Source organism: Lissotriton vulgaris, chromosome 7 (genome assembly GCF_964263255.1).
Source record: "Lissotriton vulgaris chromosome 7, aLisVul1.2, whole genome shotgun sequence".
NCBI lineage: Eukaryota > Metazoa > Chordata > Amphibia > Caudata > Salamandridae > Lissotriton > Lissotriton vulgaris.
In genome coordinates, this window is record NC_141695.1 from 1,163,757,805 (window position 1) to 1,163,780,256 (window position 22,452).

Consider the following 22,452-nt stretch of genomic DNA (forward strand, 5'->3'; position numbering starts at 1 on the left):
AATGAATATTTGATTGGGCAGAGGTATCATCGCATGGACAATTAAGCTTCACCCTTGACCAGTTGTTACAGACTGGAGGGGTAATTAAGCGAAAAAAGGTGCCAAACCTAAAGCGGGTCAGTAACATTCTGGAGTAACAATTTAAGTCGCTTAAAAGATACAATTGAGGACCCTTGTTGACAGTAATTGCTGGTAGTCCATGACTGAGTTTTTGGTTTTTTCCAAGCCCCATCTATTGTTAGCCAAAAAGTCCAGTGCCATTTTTTTCAAAGACTTTCTCGCAACCACCTCCATACTGGATGGTCTCGTAAAAAATACTCTGGGTGGCCAATCTCAGTCATCAGGGTTTCAAAGTAGGCTAGCCATTTAATATTGCCAACTCCATCAAGGGTAAGACAATCAGAGATTAAATTGTGGTTTAAAGATGTATCAGGGGTAACCCATACCTTGTGCCATAATAGTATGGGCGCGATTTTTATAGTGTCTAAGATGTATGATAAGCCCAGTTCAATATGTGCAAGGTAGGTTGCCGATGATTTGGGGACCCCCAACAAGTATCTAAGGTACTGATTCTCGGTTAGTTGGATTGATGTCGCATTTTCAATTCCCCAGATTCCTTATCCATATATGGCCGTGGATATGCATTTGGCCTTATAGATTAGAGTCAGTTCCTTCACAGGTCTACCCCCTAATTTGGCCGCAGAGTTGTTTAGGGCTCCTACTGCCCGGAAGAAGGCTAGGTTTCTTGCCCTCACTGAAGTGTGCCAATTGCCTCTCCTGTCGAAGTTTATTCCGAGATAGGAGAATTGATCCATTGTCTCAATCCTCCTACCCTCGAGAAATATGGGACAGGACAGGATGCCTTCTTAGAGCCAGGCCCACAGGCCATGGTGTAGGTTTTAGAGATATTTTAAGTGCTGTATGATATAGCTTTCTGGCTTGTCGGATCTCTGTATATGATCTCGGGGACGCATGCAATGCCTTTTTTAAAGCTTTAAGTGCTTTGGTGCAGTTGTTGTCAAACCAGCCGTTTGGTCGGTTTGATTTTGATTGGTGTTCCCTGGTCAATAACTTTTTTAGTTCTACTTGTATTTTTAGGAGAGGCCAGAATTTTCGATGGCTCTTCTGTATGGGACAGACAAGTATAGATTTCTTCACTAATTATTGATATTAAGTTTTTTAGCAATCCCACTGGGTCCACCTTGTCCCATTTATTAGAGTATCCGTTTCTGCTTGCTAAGTTGATCTCCGGTTGATATAAAAATGTATCCCCCCGGGTCTGTTCATACCCATCAATTTTAATGGAAAAGGAGATCGGGTAGTGGTCACCAAAAATGACATCCAGTGTTTCCCATGACGTTACTTACTATCCGAGCATGGGTTGTTGAAAGAAGAGTAAAATCTATTATTGAATTGCACACCCTCCCGTGAAAAGTTGGCTGAAACTGGATAGTTGGGGAGCATAACTCGTTAATATAAGATAAATTGAAGTGAAAAATCATATTATTCAAAATGTCACCCGGATTGGAGTGAATGAAGTGAGTCGGATTGTCGTCCTTATGCTCACCTAGGCCGCAAGTGCCCTTCGGGCTGTTGGGACAAACAGTACAATTAAAATCGCCTACACAGATCAAAAACGTCTCCCATGCTATCTGGTCTGTTATAGTGGTGACACTATGCGTCAAATTGTTGATGACAGTTTCCAGAATGTTTATAGGCACATTGTTATAAAAATGTATTAAAATCGTGTTCTTGTCGTTGCCCCACCTAATTATTACAATCTGGTAGTGTTCGGTAGTCAGGTTCCTAGGTAATTTAATCCCCCCGTAGTGGTGATATACGTGCACAAACCCCCCTTTATTTTTACCCTGAGGGCTTATTAATGCAGGTGTGTGGAAAGTCTGAAACCCGAGTATATTCTTCTAAGGTCCATCCAAGTTTCCTGGAAACAGAGGATGTTGTATTTTGCAACAAGGTCTAGCCATGATTGTTGGAACACTTTATTTGCCAGACCTGCTATGTCCAAGGAGAGGATTTTATGGGTGGGTTTAATCCGTTTGGAAATGGTGTTTTTAACAATTTCTCTATCTGCCACAGCCTTAAGGGAAGGAAGAGCTTTTCTAGGTTGGTGTTCAGTTTGTGCCCTGGAGTCCGGCAATAGTTTGACTGTTTCCTTCTGTCCTGGATGGTGTAAGACCCCCTCGTCCATTGGTTCCCTATATGTAATTTTGTTTTGTGCTCTTTTTAAGGATACATTTCTCTGAGGGCTAACTTGATGTACAGAGGGCGCGAGGACCCATTTTTGTGACTTCCCCACCTGGGCAGCCGTCTTCTGTCAGTCTAAAGCATCTAGACCTGCTAGTGACTCATAGCGGTACCTAGAGGGATTGACCATTGTGGGGTATAGGCTGCCTGTTGTTGTCTACCATAGGAATGGAATAGGGGCCTATCTCCACTTGGTCGTGAATGGTAGAAAGGGGCCCTAAAATAGGGGGGTCTGAATGTTTGAGCTCGGGAGTTACATCTAAGATTACTTAAGGTACCACAGATATCGCGAGTGGGTCTAGAATTTGAGGAGGCCAATAAGGATTGGAGGTAAAAGTAACTCAAATCACGGGCTGATATACCACCCTCTCCTCTCTCAAAGTACCAATCCACTATGTGGGTAACTGCCCTACGGTCCCTAAAGTTGATGGTTATGACATCCCCCTGAATATCCTTGGGTCTAGGCCCCACCCATACTAGTCTCCCCACAAAGGCTATATCCCCGTTTATATTGGGGGGCAGAGGTCTGTTTTTACTTAGCCAATAGATTACTTTATTTTTAAGGTCTCTGTAGCCTTCCTTCCTCCCATCTCCCAACTCTGGTACCCCGGTGAGAATGATGACATAGGGGGAAGCCTCTGGTGGTAAGTCTATATGCTATCCAATTCTATTTATACTCCTATCTGGGGAGCATGCCCTCCTTGGTGTTACATTTTTGATTTTAGGCAGATTCACGGTCCCCCCTATTCCCACCTCCCTAGTTGGCATTGGGGCATTCTCTATGGGTGCGGGCACTGGTGATGTCTCTGTTGTTACTAATGGAGTTTCCCTTGTTGTGATAGTCTCTATGGATGGCTGGGCACAAGTCGCATTTAGTGGATCGTGGGTTGTCAATTCCTTTAGGGCCTTCCAGTATCAGGGACATTTGGTCACCTAGCCTCCTAACTCTCTCTATGAGTGGTAATATGAGAGATTTTACTAGTTGTTCCATACTCTCCAGTATCCCTTCGTTTAGGGTGGTCACGGGGGGTAATACATTATGCGTAATGTTTGGGCTAGGGATGCCTTGTTACTTTGTGGGGCTTGTGCGGGATCTAAGTATCTTTGCTCGTCTACCCCTATGGCGATCCCCGCCCCGCTTTCTCTTTAATGTAACCCCCTGACCTAGGTGCAGGTGCGATGCCTGGATTTTCTTATTTCTTGCTTTGGAATTAATTGCCGGCAAAGGTAAGAACTCCTCCAAAATAGAGTCTAGGGAGGAATCCAGGTTAACAGTATCAGTATCTTCCCCTTTTGAAGGTTGTAGTGTTGCCAGTCGGTCTTGTAGGAGTAAAGGGATTCCCGGATCACTAGGGGGGCAGTTTTCTATGGATTGTGTAGGCGGGGAGATTGCTTTTTGAAGGGAACCCAAAGACGAACGTTTGTTATGGTAAAGTTCTAGGGACATGCGATGTTCTGCGGCTGCAATCTCGTGGTCTAACTTATTAGCATCCTTCACTAAGAAGTGATCTATTGTCCCTCTAGTAGTCCCACCTGCCATTGAGTTCCTAGTTTTGTGTGAGCCTTTGATCATCTTGCTGTTCAAATGTCTTGCAGCTTATAGCGTAAGATATATTCCAACTAAGAAAAAGCTATGAATATAATACAGAGTCTGTTACTATGAGCCCGATTTGGTGTGGCCAAGAGGTGGGCCCCGGCCCGGCCTCGTCTGGCTTCGGACGGCCACAGACGGCCCGCCCTTTGCCCTGGCTTCACCCGGCTCGTCCTGCGATGCGAGATGTCAGGGCTGATGATATACACCTGTGGGGGCGTGGCGGGAGGCTGCCTCTGTGTCCCGGTGTCTTGTGGACACAGTAATTCTCCCTCCGATGGTCAGAGCAAGAGCCCCCAGCTGCGAGCGAACGCGAGAGGTGACGAAAATAACCCTGGGCAGTTTGCTGGTAGAAGGGGAGCGTGGTTCTCCACCAAGTCGTGCCCCCCGCTGCTGCTTTCAAACAAAGTCTGCTGGTGAGCAAAAGTTACCCGCAAAGCCGGGTGCCAGGGCTGATGATATGCACCTGTGGGGGCATGGCGGGAGGCTGCCTCTGTGTCCCGGTGTCTTGTGGACACAGTAGTTCTCCCTCCGATGGTCACAGCAAGAGCCCCCAGCTGCGAGCGTTTCCCACAGAGCGGGAAACGCGAGAGGTGACGAAAATAACCCTGAGCAGTTTGCTGGTAGAAGGGGAGCGTGGTTCTCCACCAAGTTGTGGCCCCCGCTGCTGCTTTCAAACAAAGTCCGCTGGTGAGCAAAAGTTACCCGCAAAGCCGGGTGCCAGGGCTGATGATATACACCTGTGGGGGCGTGGCGGGAGGCTACCTCTGTGTCCCGCTGTCTTGTGGACACAGTAGTTCTCCCTCCGATGGTCAGAGCAAGAGCCCCCAGCTGCGAGCGTTTCCCACAGAGCGGGAAACGCAAGAGGTGACGAAAATAACCCTGGGCAGTTTGCTGGTAGAAGAGGAGCGTGGTTCTCCACCAAGTCGTGGCCCCCGCTGCTGCTTTCAAACAAAGTCCGCTGGTGAGCAAAAGGTGGATGGAGCTCTCTTACCTAAGACTCAAACAGAAATCATGTTGTTGGGCAATCCATCACCTATTGTCCCTGTCTCCTTGTGGCCGTCCTGTTTGGACCCCGCACCCTCCCCGAAACCACAGATAAAGAGCCTTGGTATGTGGCAAACACACTTTCAGCTATCTGCGACGGAATGATGAGAATGCTACGCAAAATTATTCCCCTCCTTCCTTTCCAGGCGAGAAGTATAATGGTTCAAGTGCTTATACTGTCTCGTCTGGATTATGTGAATGTCGTGTATCTCGGAGCTCCTCAAGCCACGATAAACAAATTGCAAGTAACCCAGAATTGTGCAGCACGGATGCTCCTTCAAATCACACGATGGCAATCAGCAAGACCAGCACTGAGACAGCTCCACTGGCTTCCGATCTCAGCCAGGATACAGTTTAAGGCTAAGGGGCCCATTAGGATGTCGGGCGGATTGCCCCCGCCAGGCTGGCAGTAGCCACCGCCGGCCTGGCGGGGGCAACCTGCCCGACATCCTGTTCTGAATTCCCCCCGCCATATTAGAATGGCGGGGGGACGCGGCGGACGGAAAGACCGTCCGCCGTTTTTCCACTCTGGTCGCCTTGCGGCCGGGGCGGAAAAGGATTAATATGGTGGCGGTGTCTAATAGACACCACCAGCCATATTAGGATGGCCCAAATGGTATTCCCCCTTCATTTACATAAAGAGGCAGGCACCGCGTGCTGCCTGCCGCTTTGTTTATGCAAATGCTGTAATGCATTTTTAGCATTGTGGTGGGCGGTGCTGAGAGCACCGCCCGCCACAATGCTAAAAATGCAGGATGTGCCTGCCACTGTGGCGGGCACATCCTAATACCCCCCACGGGACCCCCGCCCTTAAGGCGGGCGGTCCCAATCCCCGCTAGGATGAGGCCCCTATGTGTCTGGCACACAAGGCCATGTGGAAAACTGTCCCACAGGTCATGCACTCATTAATAACTCCATATCTCCTGCATAGAACCTTACGTTCCAGCTCTCTACACTTGGCTGCCACCAAGAAAATAAGGAAAGTAAGATGGGGCAGATGCTCCTTCTCATTCACTGCTGCAAAGATTTGGAACTCTCTTCCCCAGGCCCTGCGAGGGAACAGCAATCTTTTGGTCTTCCGTAAACTTTTAAAAACCTATCTGTTTGGAACGCTCTTATAGCACTGCGGACTGACCCCACTCTGCTCTTCATTTCACTCAGCGCTACGAGGCCTCCGGGCAGTTAGGCGCTATAGAAATACATTTTCATTCATTTAATTCATTCATTATACAATGGGAAGCAACACAGATTTTATTCAACATTGCATTGGACCTTCATTTAGAGAAAAAGGACCAGCTGCACAAATGCAATAAATTGTATGCACTTTTGCACATCAAGCACATTAGCACTTTTGGACATTAGTGAAAGTAATAGACTGAGCTAAAAAAATATTATTAATGCAGCGGCTGATGGTTGAACAATGAATGCAAATTACTGTAGAAGTTGGATTACAAACAGCATTTAATACTAGGAGGTGTATAAACTGAATCAGTTTGCTGGAAGCTAGATGCATTTACCTTGCACATTTGGCACACTATATATTAGAATAAGATAACAGACTGAACTAAAGATGATGGTAATGCAGTGGTAGTTGGTCGAATAATGTATGTAGATCATTGCTTAAGTCGGGAACATACAAAATCTTATACTTTGAAGTGTATGTACTGAACTTGATTGTTGTAAGTTAGACTTGTAAGTTTTAATTGCAGACTTGTTCATACTATTAGATAACTTTTAAATGATATATGATATATTTTACATTTTTATTGTAATCAATTGATTAATACAATAAACTCTATTTACTACTACTCATAAATCCCTTTGTGAACAGCAAACAATCGTCAACTTATACAAAAGTGTAAATTTACTTTGTGAATCGGTCCCTCATTGTCCCCATGTTCGACTGCCCTCTATATACAGTGGGTATGCTGATTTAATTGACAAATCAGCGACCCTTGACCCTGTTATCAGGCAGGTCGCTCTCCAGACCGCACAGCACCACCTGTGTGCCTGTGTCCCACTTGCTGCTACTGCCGTGAGTTCGATTCCCTGCTCCACCCGCAGGATTCCACCTGCGCCACATTCCTGGTAGCCCAGTGGGGAGCCGTAAGTATCTGTGTGCCCCCTGTCCCCTCTTTTGTCTGTCTGCCTCTGTTATTGCCTGTCTGCCTTCTGTTTTATTTTCTGTATTTCCGTTATTTAGTGTAATCCTTTTCTGTACTCCCTGTGCCCCCATCTGCCTGTCTGCCTCTGTTAATTGCCTGTCTGCCTCTATTTTTATTTAATGTATTTCGGTTTTCTGGTGTAATTCTTTTGTTGTAGCATTGTATTGTGCCTCGCATTTCCCACCCGTTTCTGCTCTCCCTTTCCCGCCGCTGCGTCCCCTGCGGCCCCTCCCACCCATTCGTCCTGCTCCTGCCTCCCATCTGCTCCTCCCTCCCACCTCCTCTTCTCCTGGCGGACGCTGCCCGGTGAGGGGAGTGACCCGTGACCCTGTTCCCAGGCAGGTCACTCCCACGCTGTACAGCACCACCTGTGTATCCCGCTCACTGCTGCTGCTGTGAGTTCGAGGCCCTCCTCCACCCGCCGGCTTCCACATGCGCCTCTTCCCTGGTGGCCAAGTGGGTAGCCGTATGTATCTGTGTGCCCCCGGTGCCTCCTTTTGCATGTCTGCCTCTGTTATTGCACATCTGCCTTCTGTTTTTTTTTTCTCGGTATTTCCATTATTTAGTGTAATCCTTTTCTGTACCCCTCTGCCTTTCTGCCTCTGTTTATTGCCTGTCTGCCTCTGTTTTTATTTTCTGTATTTCAGTTTTCTGGTGTAATTCTTCTGTTGTAGCATTGTATTGTGCCTCGCATTTCCCACCCTTTTCCTCTCTCCTTTTCCAGCCGCTGCGACCCCACCCACCCATTCGTCCTACTCCCACCTCGCAGCAGCTCCTCCCTCCCAACTCCCCTTCTTATGGCGGCCGCTGTGTGGCCACGCCGAAGGCAAGCCCATCTCCGCCCATCCGCGCCTGGACTCCACCCAGCGCCAAACCCCCTGGCCCTCCCAAACACCACCACATCTGTCGCCGCTACAACGCCAGCACCCTCCACGCTCTCAACACCGGGTGATCACACACCTGCTTCTGGGCACTCCCAAAGCGCACCCATGGGCCCTTCTCTTGCCGGAACTGCAGCTACACCTGCCTCCAAACCACCACCACGTCCACCGGTGTAGGACGCAACAGCCTTGGATGCATTCTACTCAACACCTGCCCTGCATGCAAACACGCCATCGAACTCTGGGACCTACTCGACTCCTCCTCCCCAGACGTCGCCTTCCTGACAGAGACCTGGATGAACCCCTCCTCGGCACCCGACATCACCATAGCGATCCCTGACAGCTACAAGATCACCCGCAGACGGAACAGGAGGCTGTAACGACCGGATTCTCAGACCAGATAGAATCAGCTCGTCAGAGCACCACCAACCCAGCCGGAACGTAATCACCTCCCTCCTTGGTACCTATTTACAACAGGTATGGATGGGGAATTAGCAATGTACATGCCTAGGTTTTCTACAATATCACACTCATACCAATTAGTCTCGCGGCAACTCAGGCCCAGACCATTCTACCCTGGGGCAGTCCTGATTATATACCATTACACACTGGCCACAACCAGTGCTCTCTCAACCACAATCCGGTGGGTATAGATACCAGTATCCTCTCTGGTACTCGCTTAACAAGCCACAATCCTGTGGGTATACATACCAGTGTCCTCACTGGTACACGCTAAACAAGCCACAATCCTGTGGGTATAACGCCGCATCCCAACGACGATCGCTTTCCTATGAATACCATTAGCTCTCATTGGGGAATCTCTTACTATTTACTAAGGGTAGAATACTACGATATTATGAGTCACAACGATAACCAAATTAGATGATATGCGACTTATCCTCTACTTCAAGGGCTCCTCTCTCCCTCATTATTCGGTCACTGCTTACCTGATCGGGAGTTGCTCGCGTAATAGTCACTGACTAGAAGAACAGGTTACCTTTTCATATAAGAATAAGATGCACATGCCGATTCACTAAGAACTGGGGTACTTTATTTAACATAGCAATAATAATATCAACATAACACTATACTATAACATGTAACCTGCAAAGGAAAATGAAAGGTTAGAATGTGCACGTTACAAAGAAAGGGTCGACGTCACCTTAGTAATATGATGTCTGGACTCAGCAGTCATCTGGGTTCCTTTCTCGTCTGTGTCTTGGCTCGTCTTTAGGGTCACACCTCTGCAGTCACGGATACACGTCTGCACCGCTATGCTCTGTCTCCTTCGCCTCCCTCCAAGTCACTGGAACCTTCCTCTCATCAGCTGCTTTCTCTCTAGCTGTTCTGCACTACTCCTCCCTCCTCTCAATCACGGACCATCTTCACTTCTCAGCTTCAATCTTATAATTCAGTTTCACTTCTCTGGTATTCGTTCTCTTAACTAACTGCTTCACTCTGAATGCTCTGATCTTAAAGGTCAAAGATCGCCAGCTGCTCCAGCTAAAATAACTTCAATCTTTCTAAGAGAGTATCAGCTTCTTGATCTGTATCAGACTTTAAAATGGTGACTGTCTGCCCTGAAATATTTAATGGCATTGATGCTAATGGCTAGCTGCCGCCTACAGACTGACTAACTCACTGCCTCATGCTTTCACTAATATGGAAGCTTGTCCCTTCATGGAAAGTTACGGTCAGTAACCTGCCGCCCACCAAATTCTTGTACCTCCCCGTACCAAGGACACGTTCCCAGCCGGCCGGCCTGATGTTGTGTCTTCGGAATGGAGAAAAATACAGTCTTTCGATAAGGGCCAGCCTGAGCCGGTTCTCTCCAAGCGAACAACACTTCATAACTAAAACATTACATTTGACCTAGAAGCATCTCAAGCTGCCGGGGCAGAAAGAAAGATGGAGTCTCTCCCGTTTGAGGCCTACAAGGCCCGAAATAAGCATAACTCCATGGAAGGTATACTAACATTCTTACAGAAGGACGGATTATCACTAGTATTAATGAATCTATCCCCTAATATAAGTTTATAAGCCCTGATCTAAGGAAAAGGGTACAGAACTAATCGGCACGCCTTGTGAATAGGCTCTATTTACGGTTCTAATCCTTTCACTAGAATGATAGTAGACTGTAGTCACCTCCAATCACCTTCCCTCAAGGAAGGGCCGAAAAAGTCGGTCAGAACAGAGGCGGAATCGCCATCGTCCACAGAAACACCCTCAGAATCTCGACCAGTACCGATGACATGCTTATCGCCACCAAACACCTTCACTTCCAGATCCACACCGACCCCAACACCACCTTCAGAGGAACCCCTCATCTACAGACCACCGGGCCCCCGGCCGCAGTTCAGCGACACCATCGCCGACTTCGTCAGCACACACACCATTGCATCTACGGACTACATCCTCTTGGGACACCTGAACTTCCACCTCGAGAACACCAGCAACAGCAATTCCACCATCCTGGGGAACAACCTCGCCAACGTCGGAATCAAACAACTCATTACGACTCCCACCCACTCCGCCGGCACACGCTTGACCCCATGTTCTCCGCCAGCAACCACGTCACCTTCTGCCACACCACCGAACTCCACTGGACTGACCACCAGTGCGTCCACATCACCTTTCAGAAGCCTTCCACGCACCACTGCACACAATGGGCCCCCCACCGCAGCTGGATAAAAGTCACTGAAGACCAGCGAGCCACCACCCTCGCCCGAAACCTACCAACAGACTCTTCCGACTCTGCCGCCCTCAACCTCAGGCAATGGATCGACGACTGCACCAACACTCTCGCCCCGATCAAGAAACACTCGAACAGACGCACCAAAAGAAAAGCCATTTGGTTCACCGCCGACCTCCAGGCATCCAAGCAGGCCTGCCGTGGGCTCATGAAGAAGTGGCACCACGAACACTTACCAGACAGCAACACAACCTACAAGTGTACCATCCGCAGACATCACCAACTCATCCGAACCGTCAAAAGGACCTCCTTCAAAGAGCACATTGACAACAACTCACACACCAGCAAAGAGCTCTTCAACATTTTGAAGGAACTCTCCAACCCCAGCTCTAACTCCAATGACATCTAGCCATCACAAGACCTCTGCGACTCCCTAGCCACCTTCTTCCACCGCAAGATCACAGCCATCCATGACAGCTTCAGCAACCAGGCCCCCCGACAGACACAGACACCTCAGACTCACCGTCCCCAGCCACATCGACCCCCTGCTCTCCTGCACCCATGTCAACGATGAACACACCATCAAACTCATCAACACCATCCACTTTGGCTCACCATCTGACCCCTGCCCGCACCACATCTTCAACAAAGCAAGCTCGACCATCGCACCCCATTTCCGCAAGATCATCAACAGCTCCTTCGAGACCGCCACTTTCCCAGAGAGCTGGAAGCACGACGAGATCAACGCCCTACTCAAGAAACCCAGGGCAGACCCCAAGGACCTCAAGAACTTCCAGCCCATCTTCCTCCTCCCGTTCCCGACGAAAGTCATCGAGAAGATTGTCAACAGGCAACTGACTTCCTTCGTCGAAAAGAACAACATCCTGGACCTGTCCCAAACTGGATTCCGCAGCAACCACAGCACCGAAACCCCCCTCATCGCCGCCACTGATGACATCAGGGCCATTCTGGACAACGGAGAAACCGCAGCCCTCTTCCTCCTGGACCTCTCGGCCGCCTTCGACACTGTCTGCCACCACACCCTCCACACACGCCTCCACAATGCAGGGATCCGCGACAAAGCACTGGACTGGACCACCTCCTTCCTCACCCGAAGAACCCAGAGTGTCCGCCTCCCCTATTCCACTCTATAAAGACACCAAGATAATCTGCTGTGTACCCCAAGCATTGTCCCTCAGCCGGACACTCTTCAACGTCTACATGGCACCGCTCACCAACAACGTTCGATCGCGCGACCTCAACATCATTTCATACGCCGAAGACACCCACCTTTTCCTCTCCCTCACCAAGGCCCCCACCACCGCCAAATCCAACCTACACGAAAGAATGAAGGCCATCACCGAATGGATGATGAACAGCCGCCTAAAACGGAACTCGGACAAGACAGAGGTCCTCATCATCGGATCCACCCCCTCTACCTGGGACGATTCATGGTGGCCTGCCGCACTAGGAGCTGCATCGACGCCCACTGTCCACGCATGCAAACTGGGAGTCATCCTGGACTCCACGTTCTCAATGACCAAGCAATTAAACGCGGTCTCCACCTCCTGCTTGAACACCCTCCGCATGCTCCGCAAGATCTACAGATGGATCCCCGCCGGAACCAGAAGGACGGTCACCCAGGCCCTCGTCAGCAGCAGACTGGACTACGGCAACACTCTCTACGCAGGAACCTCAGCCAAACTCCAGAAACGACGACAACGCATACAGAACGCCTCCGCACACCTCATCCTCGACATCCCCCACCACAGCCACATCACAGCCCACCTGCACTGGTTCCCCGTCAACAAGAGGATCGCCTTCAAGCTCCTCACCCATGCTCACAAAGAACTCCACAACACCAGCCCAGCGTACCTCAACGAATGACTCATCTTCTACACCCCGAACCGCCAGCTGCGCTCCGCTGACCTCGCCCTCGCCACCGCCCCCCCCATCCGTCGAGCCACCGCTGGCGGCAGATCGTTCTCCCACCTTGCCTCAAAAACCTGGAACACCCCCCCATCTGCCTACGACAGACCAAGAACCTGCTGGCCTTCAGGAGACTCCTCAAGACCTGGCTCTTCGAGCAGTAGCAGCACCCCCTCCCCTCAGCGCCTTGAGACCCTCATGGGTAAGTAGTGCGCTCTACAAATGAACTGATTGATTGAATTAATGACTCTAGAACGGTGGAGTAGTTTCACTCTCTTTAAATATAATCCTTAAAAGGAATGAATCAGGGTTTCAATGTGCAAGCTTAGCACAAACCTATGATGTAATAAAATATTCAGAATTTTCGTGACAATAGCCACCATAAACATGTTATTAATGGCAGTGCAAGCAAATAGAACTAACCCTTATCCATACCTATGTCTTACTCCTGGAAACTGCTGAGTTAAACATTCCTTCGTCTGTATTAAGTAATATTACTCTAAGGAAAATAGTGATGAATCACACCTAATTATGCAGTGTCTTAATGATTGGGATTTCATATTTAACAGCCTTCATGACATCGTTTGTTAATATAAGGATTCCTTAATGTAGGTTCAATCATTCATATATTTAATTACAGAAGGTGATGAAGCAGAGACTGTTTTTCTACCACATACACCTTTAAGTCGCAAACAACGTAAATTCCAGAAATGGGAAGAAGTGATTAGTAACCAATGTATCAAAGAGAACTGCAAAAAGTGCCCTCAATGTGAAGTCAACATTGAGGTGAGTTCATAACCTATATTTTCATGTAATGTTCCCATGAATAAATGACTGAATCAATGAATGAGTAAGATAATGAATGTTTTTGTTCACAAGAAGGCACACGTGTGTCAGGCATTGTCTAGCTGATATCATACCCCAGAGGTGTGCTTCGTCAAACTCACTGTATAGTTTGTTATTGCCCATATACTCTCATATTGCAAATTAAGATTTCCACCTGAGTTCACAATAAGCTTCTGGGGATTGTTGAGAGAAAATGAAATACAGGGGAGGAAATTGGAGGAATTTAAGTTTTGTTTGTGGAACCTCACAAGGCTTGTTCCTATGAATATATGAATAGCTGTTGAAACGCATTTACACAGCTGGCATCCACTTCGAAGCACTTATGGGATAGGATAAAAAGTTGTCCAAACGTCTACATTTCTGCATTAAAGTTTAGGGTTGACAAACTAGACAACCTTCCGCGAATCTCTGAACCTTATTCACAAAGCATTTTCTCTGAGTAGTAGTGTCTTATTCCACACTTAGGTGTGTTTACTGTTACTAACTCATGAATTTCCATGAATAAAACAAGTTCCCTCGTGGAAGAAAATGTCTTGTGATTTGCAAAGAGTTTTCATGCAAGCATGCTTGGCTTACTTGTGAAAATACACGAGCAGATCACATTGTTCCCCCTTCCTCATCATACTGCTTTGAAAGAGCGTTTCTATGGCCGTGGTCACATGCTTCTCCTTCAATGCACTTATTATTGCATTACGGCTTTGTAAGATGCATCTTGGCATGACTAAAGTAATGCCCTTTGGTTTGCAAAGGTGTACAGTTTTTTCTTGACATTCTCACTTGCATTGCAACTAGTTCTCTCCATGCACTGAAGCATCTCTTGTTACAATGCAAAAAGTGTTTATCATACATCAGAAAACAGTGTCAGTTTCATGACCCACTTCCCTGCACTATCTAAGAGAAGCATGTGCTGCATTGTCTGCAATGAAATCCGACCTACGGGAACCAGTAACCCTTGTGAAGCCGTTATTCTTGTCTGCTGGCATCATTGCTAATCAACCTTCTGTTCAGACCCTATATGTGTGATAGGTCCTTCTCTGTACGAACGTGCAACCTGTGAAATACTTGCACGTGAAAATGAGGGCAGTCCGCAACCACCTATGATTCATAAAAGCAGTAAAAACTGGCATGTTTCCCCAACATTAGCCACATTTCTGTAATAATGTATGACAAGAGCACTAACTTGTGGACAATACAGATGGCATTACTAACTGCCTCTTTTTATAACAATCTATACAGAAAGATGATGTATACCCACATGGATGGAGTGTTTATCCTCTCACTCTCTGCAACATCCTCTGTTCTGCGTTCCACCAACTGTACCCTCCCTCCATACCTGCATTGTACCCAACTTTTTCCCCACTTGTCAACAATACACCTGATGTGCTCCCAAGAACCGCATGAAAATCGGAGGTCTCCCTGACCTCGTCAAGATATGAAGCACTTTATAAAGGAGACATATTAAGTAGTTACTTACTCAGCTATTGGAACAGTGCTTTAGGATTCACAGGGGGTATGGAAAGCGCTATATAAATACCAGTGTAATAGATTTCAAAACATTCAACAAAAGCAGGATTGTGTAAGTATGTTTGGTAGAATGTAGGTGGAGACAGTTAAGGGCATTGCAAGCTCTTGTTAAATCTGAGCCCATGGTGTCTTGGGCTGTCTAGAAATAACCACTGTCACCACAGAAGCAGGTCAGAGGTAGCCACCTAGAAGTGGAATGTTACAATCCTAAAGCACACCTGAGTAGGGGTTATATGAGATCCATCCTGAAGAGGTCTGGGCAGTTCCCTAAGACCCCATCAAGTTGATTACATGCTATAACCCCTTTCTGCTACAAACACCACAGTAATGCCCCCCACATATGGGCCTAAGAGTGTGGATCGGAGCCATGACTATCTAAATACCTGTGCTTCCTTTTCAGCTTTACTTCATGAGATTTTAGTTTCTTTTCTAGCGTGCATAATAAGAGTGGAATCCTCTTAGTGCTATTTACAAATCAATTACTGCCTGCTGCATAGCACCAAATATCTTACCCCTTAACACTGCTACTAATTCAGCATGTTCCTTGTCCTCATTTTACTCCTTGTCCATGCAAAGGCAATCTGTTGTGATATGTGTCTCAATCTACAATAGAGCCCTTTGACGCTGAACCTGCAGCGCACAAAGGGGCCGATTCCACCCGACACCGAATCAGTCCTAGGACCGACCCACACCCAGTCAGCGGTCTTGACCAACCAATTAGGATGATTCCTACATTTCCCTATGAGAGCACGCATTATGGCTGTCAACCGGGAAATGGAAGGTGTGGTTCATCCCTGCACCCTGTGACAGACACCTCAAGGTGGGACACCATATGTGCCCCCTTGACCCCCAACCTGAGGCCGCACACTCAAGGGGGCCCTGCTAAGGTCCCCCAAACACGTTTTCCAACATGGTTTCCATGTCGGGCAGGCTGGCATGAAAACCATGTCAGAAACCGTGCATCGTAATCCCAAATGCGGAATGGCCTGCTATTGGACTTGGCCCTTTCCCCCAAATTTTTCGCTTTTTGCCCCCTAATTTGAATGTCTCCCCCATGGTATTAAACATATAAGGACCATGTGTGGTAAGAGTTGCCCTGTTGTAAAATTAAATGTTGTTAAATGATGTGCAGAAAATATTCCCCCATGTTAAAAATGCACCTGACTGAAATGTACTGTGTTTTTAAAATGGATGCCATGGCCCTGGGTTTCGCCACCTGACTGCGTTAGGTCGGCGGTCTAGTTATTATTACCCAGCCACCCCTAGCTTTTGGAGGGAAGCCTGGCACCCAGGGTGCTCAACCCCTCCCCTTGAGCCAGTGTGAACCAGTTTTCCCCAACATTCCGGAAGGTTCTGGCACTGTGAGGGAGGAGGGTATAAGTAGGGGGAAGTGCCACCAGAGAGTGAGACAGAGCTGGGACAAGGACTTGAGGGGACCTGGTGCAAGGAGTCACCGTCACATGGGCTTGTGAGCTGGGCCCTGCATCCATTCCACCCCCTCCACTGTCCCCCAGGGCCCCTGACAAAAGGAGAGCCCCCCTAGGTCCCTGACACTGTGGGACCTTGAACTACGCCAGCGCTGAGGGAAAGAGGTGCCCAGAAGAGGAGGAATGCTGTGGGCTTGAACCCCCCAGGAGGTGAGGAGTGTGCCCCTGGGGCTGGCTGTGGAACTGTTCGCCTCCCCTCCGTGAGGTGCGCCTGTCAGACGCTGTTTGGGGAGGTTGGTGCCCCCAGGAAGCTGTGGCCCCTTTGGAAGTGCTGCTGCTGCATTGCCCTTAAGCGCTGGACTGGGAGGAGCTGCGTGTATCTAGATGCCCTGGACTGCCTACCCAGCGCTGTGGGAAGAAAAGCGATGTGTTATGAGGGCCTGCTGTGCTCCCCCTAGGAAGCGCTATAATTTGAAAGCGCTATTCTGCCCCAGAACTGCTGTGTGGGCGCAAGGAGCAAATGACTGAATAGCGCCGCAGGAGCCCATCCTGCGTTTTGGCGCGCTTTTGGTGATTGATAATTAATTAATTAAAAGGGAGCCTACCCCTTATCGACGCCTCACGCCGGTTGGAACTGCCCGTGAAATAAATAATGAAATAAAAGGGAACCTACCCCTTAAGAAGCCGGCCGGCGGTGTCGCGGGGCCCCCAGTGAGCTGAGTGGAGCCACGATGGTGTAGGAAGACCGGAGCGGGAGCCTACCCCGCCGGTCTGCGGCCACGGACAGAAGCTGTGGAGGAGGCGGGGCCGGGGCACACTGTCGGTGCCAGCCCCACCGCCACAAAAAGAAGCGTAGCTGTGGGGGGAGTGCGGAGGGCGGGAGCCTACCCCGCCTCCGCCTGCCAAGGAAAGCCCGGCCGCAGGAAGATCCCGGAAGACTGGAGCAACGTCGCGGCTGAGGGAAGCCCCGGGTCTCCTTGAGGGAGCGGAGGGGCCCGGGTGAAGCCACTGTGAGGGAGAGCGGAGGGCGGGAGCCTCAGCCACCCCGCCTACGCCAGTGCCAGGAGTGCCGCAAGTGTTGCGACTGGCTGCCAGAGCACGGAGGGGGCCCCGAGGCACATTGTCGGTGCTTGCCCCCTCCCCTTCGAAATCTGGGGGACGCCTGCAGGACTGCAAGAGGCCGGTGAGTGGGGCCTCTATTAAACTGTGTAGGGCAACGCGGCACAAGGTCGCAAGGTCGGTGCTCGCCCCCCCCCCCCCCCCTCCCCTGTTGGAATCTGGGATTGGGCCCTGTTGGCCCCAGATACCCCGGCGGTGGCCCGGACTGATCCCTTGGGGGACATTTGTAGTGGGACTGCAAAGGCACTAGGGGAATGCGGCCTGACTGCTGAAAGGGGTCTGCTCCTGGACAAGGGAAGAGTAATTCCTTCTTAATGCTGCGGCTACTGAAAGGTGTTCTATTTGAGAAAGTGGTTGCATTTAAGGAAATTGTTTTACATGGAAAGGAATGTTATGCCCTCACCTAATGTCCAAGGAAATGTTCTTCCTGATTAGGGAAATGAGTACCCTGGCATAAAGAAAGGTTGCCTGATCCCAGTGAAATGTTATCTGACCTCTAAAAAGTGTTACATTTGAGCACACGTTTTACATCTGCTGGAATGTTGCCTGGCCAATTACCTGAATGGGTCTACTGCTCCTCTAAGGAAGTGTTAATTGCACGAGGAGATGTTTGCGTTTACCCTGATGAAATGTGTATGCCCCATGTTAAGGAGCCAGCCGCGCTGATCCATTACATGTGTTCCTGTCTGGTATTATATGATGTTTTTCCCTTACAGGGGTTGGGTTGGCGTTGTCACGCATGAGGTGTACTTAGGCTAATGTTGCAACTTACAATTTCAGCCAACCCCCTAAGGATGAGAGCCTGAGTTGGCCCCGCCAGATTGGCCCCAGGTCTACTGATAACTTAATCACAATTTTCTTTATTTCACTTATGGACTATCACTAAATTTATTCTTTTTCCAACCAAAGATGGTGTCGTGACTCTTTTGTAGTGTGATTGGTGTGTCGTTTGTGGATACTGCGTGAGTGCTTCACATGTCCTCGAAGTTTGGCCTGCCCGCTTGGTGCCATGCTATCCCCTTGGAGATTTGGGTAACCCCCCATTTCTTACACCTGCCCTTTAGGTTTACGGGCCAGTTCCAACTGGCTGATGGGCTCCTTGACTCCCTCCAAAGCCAGCCGGAATGACTGTCCAGGTTCAATTCCGACCGGCTGCATCTTTATCAGCCAGTCGGAATTGAAACCAATGATGGTGGTCGGAAAGCCTCTGGCCGATGGTCGCCATCGTAATAGGCGCCAAAGTGTCAAGTTAACATTTATCTTCCTAGTGTAATAACTCATGGAATGTATGTTTATCCTGACCACCTGCTTGGGAAATTTTGCAAATGTTATTATGAAGGCATCTGGCCAGGTCTCAGATTCAATGGACCAAGCATACATCCAAAGATCCCTTTTTTTAGAGACCACATATGAAATAGAGACCTGCACCACCTGGTAGGCTGAAACGGAGCCTTAAATCATACTTGTTCACCATGGTCAATTAACTCATAGGCCTGTACCAACGCAAAGACTTGTTCCTACGGCTACTTGAGAAATTGTAGTACAGGCAGCCTGTTCTTCTCCATTTGTTGAATCACCAGTAAGAATTCCCCCCAGGAATGTCCCGGGTGTTTTGTGGTCCACAACAATCCTGTCTTTTGGCCACATTGCAGCAGATGAGTTCTGCTTGGAAGAGGAAAAGGAGGTTCCAAAAAATGTAATCTGCATCTGCTGTCGGACAGTCCACATGTGGTGCAGAGTGTCTATGCCTCTGAGTCCTTCATTCGCAGTTCAGCCTGTATTTGCAAATGCTGAATGTTCCCTTGACAGTTATTTGTTACTTTTTTTGAAATGTGCTCACCATTAACTGTTCTCGTACAGTTGTTTTACATGAGGCATTAACGTGTTTACCTAAAACTCTCATGGCCCTTGGAGCATTCCTTCTATATCCCCTGAATTAAAGTAATCTGTGACTGTGTTAAACCCTCTGGCAGCGTTCTTTTCTTTTTTAAATGTGGGCGTGCTCTCTCTCTTTCCTGTGTTCCTTCAACCCCTCTGTATCTACCAAGATGCCAATCTCGTGTTCCCATTATTTCTTCCTATGGGCATATTCATAGTCCAATTTGAGAAAACTATTCTGACAGATATGTGGGAATTTAGAACCTCATAAACAGCTTTTTCAACAACATTAAGTTCAAGCATTTCATTCTTAGGCCATTTATGTTTGAAAAAACTTCAATTCACTTAAGACTATTAGGGTTATAAGTTATGTGCGGCGCATCGTAATTTCAGCTGGCATTCCCTCATCTTTGCATTTAGACACATACTGTGGCTCAGCATGTGACACTGTGGGTAATGGTGCATATTGATTTGTTACATTTCAGAAGAATGGAGGCTGTCACAGGATGAGGTGTGCCAAATGCGCACTCGATTTCTGCTGGATCTGTTCTCTTCCTATTAATCGAGGCACCATATTTATAGGGGAGGACTTACCTAGAAAGACATGCTCCTGCAAGTAAGTATGCTTTGTGTACTTTATGGATTTGCATTCAAAGCATAAACGAACAATATTTTGTTAGGCATATTGTCTGTGTTTTTTTGTGTGTGTGTGCGCATTTACGCACGCACATGTGTCTGTGCTTGCACGTGTGTGTGTGTGTGCAGGTGTATTGGTGTCAGTGGGTGGTTGGCGACTGGATCCCTTTTTTATGCTTTCAATTTTGGGAGCAGAGGGTGGGTGGCCTGCCAAGCCCTACTAACACCTCAACTAAAATGATAGATCTGAGGAAGAAAACTCTTTTAAATTCACAAATATAGTGGCACCTATAAAATCGGGTACTTGTGTATGTTCAGAATGCACAAGATGCGCTTTGCATCACCTACATTTCTTGTGGGTAACTTACATTGCATTTATGGGTATCAAAAATTTGAATTGCAAATTCGCCAACTTAGCTTATGCGAAATGGAAATGGCCAACATCAGGCCTCATTGACCCATTCAAGTGCAATTATGGCTCAATTCCGTCAACATGTTTCACCATTGTTAACTTTGTCAAGTCCCTTGAGTTTATGCAGTACAAAAACCTGACCCTTCATGCTCAGTTTAAGTTCAGACTCTTAAGAGGAATGAAACCTTTCATTCCAGAGGAAGATTTAAAATCTGTTTTCACAATACCGAGTAATATATAGGATAGGGGTAGGAAACTCCCTACTGACATATATTCCCAAACTTCCCTTGATACAAAAACCTGCATACGCCAAAGAATCCTCAAATATTGAAATATTTTGTTGAATTCACAATGAAATATAATAAACGTTTTCATATTTTCAGTTCTGTTTCTTTATTTGCAAATACTTTATTACTTTTCGTTTATTAATTGTAATATTAGTTACTTTTGTAAAACAGTTGCAGACCCTCAGAACAGGCCTCTGGGACCCCCAGGGTCCCTGGATCACTGCCTAATAACCAATGGCCTAGAGCATATTTAAAATGTCAACCAAATATATCTCCTTAATTGTAATCTTGGCAGTACTTGTCCCACAAACCCACCACTGCAGGATCATTCTTGAAGCACCAGCCTCCAAGACAAACATAACTCTCGAAACATGCCTTTGCAAGGAGCACACCCATGGTATGGACCTCCATCTTCCCTGCCATCAGAGCCAATCTCTGCCCCATTGGAATTTGTAGCAAGCTTCTTATAAGGTCATTTAGAGTGCGTCGCGCACGAGTACCACTGTAAATAGACAGTATTTCTGCCCCACCCAATTGGTGGTTGCCCCACTCTATTTACAGTAGGGGCATCAGCTGAACTTCTGTTGGCAGAGCTTCAGCTGGCTCTGCCAATGGAAACCCATGACCTGGTGGCCCATCAGCCACTGGGCTGTCTTGTCATAGTAACTGACCTAAGTAGGTCAGGGTGGCCAGGCAGGTAACCAACACTGTATTTCCCTGGCTGGGGCTACATGATGTCTATGCCATGTATATTCCTATGAAGAAAGCTCAATAAAGCCACTGTGACCTTCAACTTACATTCCTTATCTTTCAGGACCGAACGGTTAAGATTCCAGACAAAATGTCCTTTCTCTCTTTTGATTTGTGGATATTTCACCGCGAACAAACACCTACACACTTGACGATGTGTTTGCCCCGCGGTGATTGCTTTTTTTTTTCTTCCACAGGGACTGCCCCCAAATCCACCCCCTGCCACCACCACTCCCCAACCTGCCCAAGGACTTTTCGCCACCTCCGAATGCAGCACTGTTTATTTAGGCACTGCATTGCAGGTGAAGAAATGGTCTTTGGCAAAATAAACGCTGCAACATGTCACTTCTATGGAGCATCATCTGATAATTTATTATTTAAGTTTTGGAACACAGTAGTGAACATACATGCTCGGGATGCTCCCAGTTTCCAACAGTCATTCAGTCGGGGTCCCCAAATTCCAGTAGTGACTAAGTGGGTGTTCACAGAAGTCAAAAGGTTAGAAACCAGTGCCCTATAACACTAGCTCTTAAATGCCAATTCACATGAAATATTTGCAGCCATGAGTTCATCGTCCAATTTAGCTCTGGCTTGTAATGTCTTTGATATCATCATTTCTCCAGCATAATATTCAGGAAGTAAGAAGTTATCCAGTTAGATTTTGTGAAATCTAATGGAATATAGCTTCCCATTTCCTACATCGCCAATTTGACCCTGGACCTAAATTAGGCAAAGATACCAGAGTACTGCTAAAGAAAATAAGCAACCACTCTGCTTGTTTGCTTCAAATTTCCCTCATGAAAAGCATTGTACTCTTGAAAGTACCTCACTCTACTGTAGAAATCAAAAATCCACTTCGCAGGGGTTCCACTGATACTTAGTCCTTTTAAACTCACAAAGAACTTGGCACAGAAGCTGGAATATAAAAGTACATTTTTATTAACCTCAAATGAGTGAGACTACGTCACACAGAAGCTTTAGCAGCTGAATGAGGCAGTCTGTT

At 47.7% G+C, this 22,452-nt stretch overlaps 1 protein-coding gene across 2 annotated transcripts in view; it reads left to right on the top strand.

The window, feature by feature from the left end:
* Window positions 1-22,452, top strand: part of LOC147703096 (E3 ubiquitin-protein ligase RNF14-like) — a 187,330-nt gene that overhangs the window by 134,369 nt on the left and 30,509 nt on the right. For both annotated transcript variants that reach the window (XM_086931633.1, XM_086931634.1), the window contains 2 exons: window positions 13,211-13,356; window positions 19,850-19,980. In XM_086931633.1, the coding sequence (XP_086787759.1) occupies window positions 13,211-13,356; window positions 19,850-19,980 (277 nt within the window). The remainder of the gene's footprint in view (window positions 1-13,210; window positions 13,357-19,849; window positions 19,981-22,452) is intronic.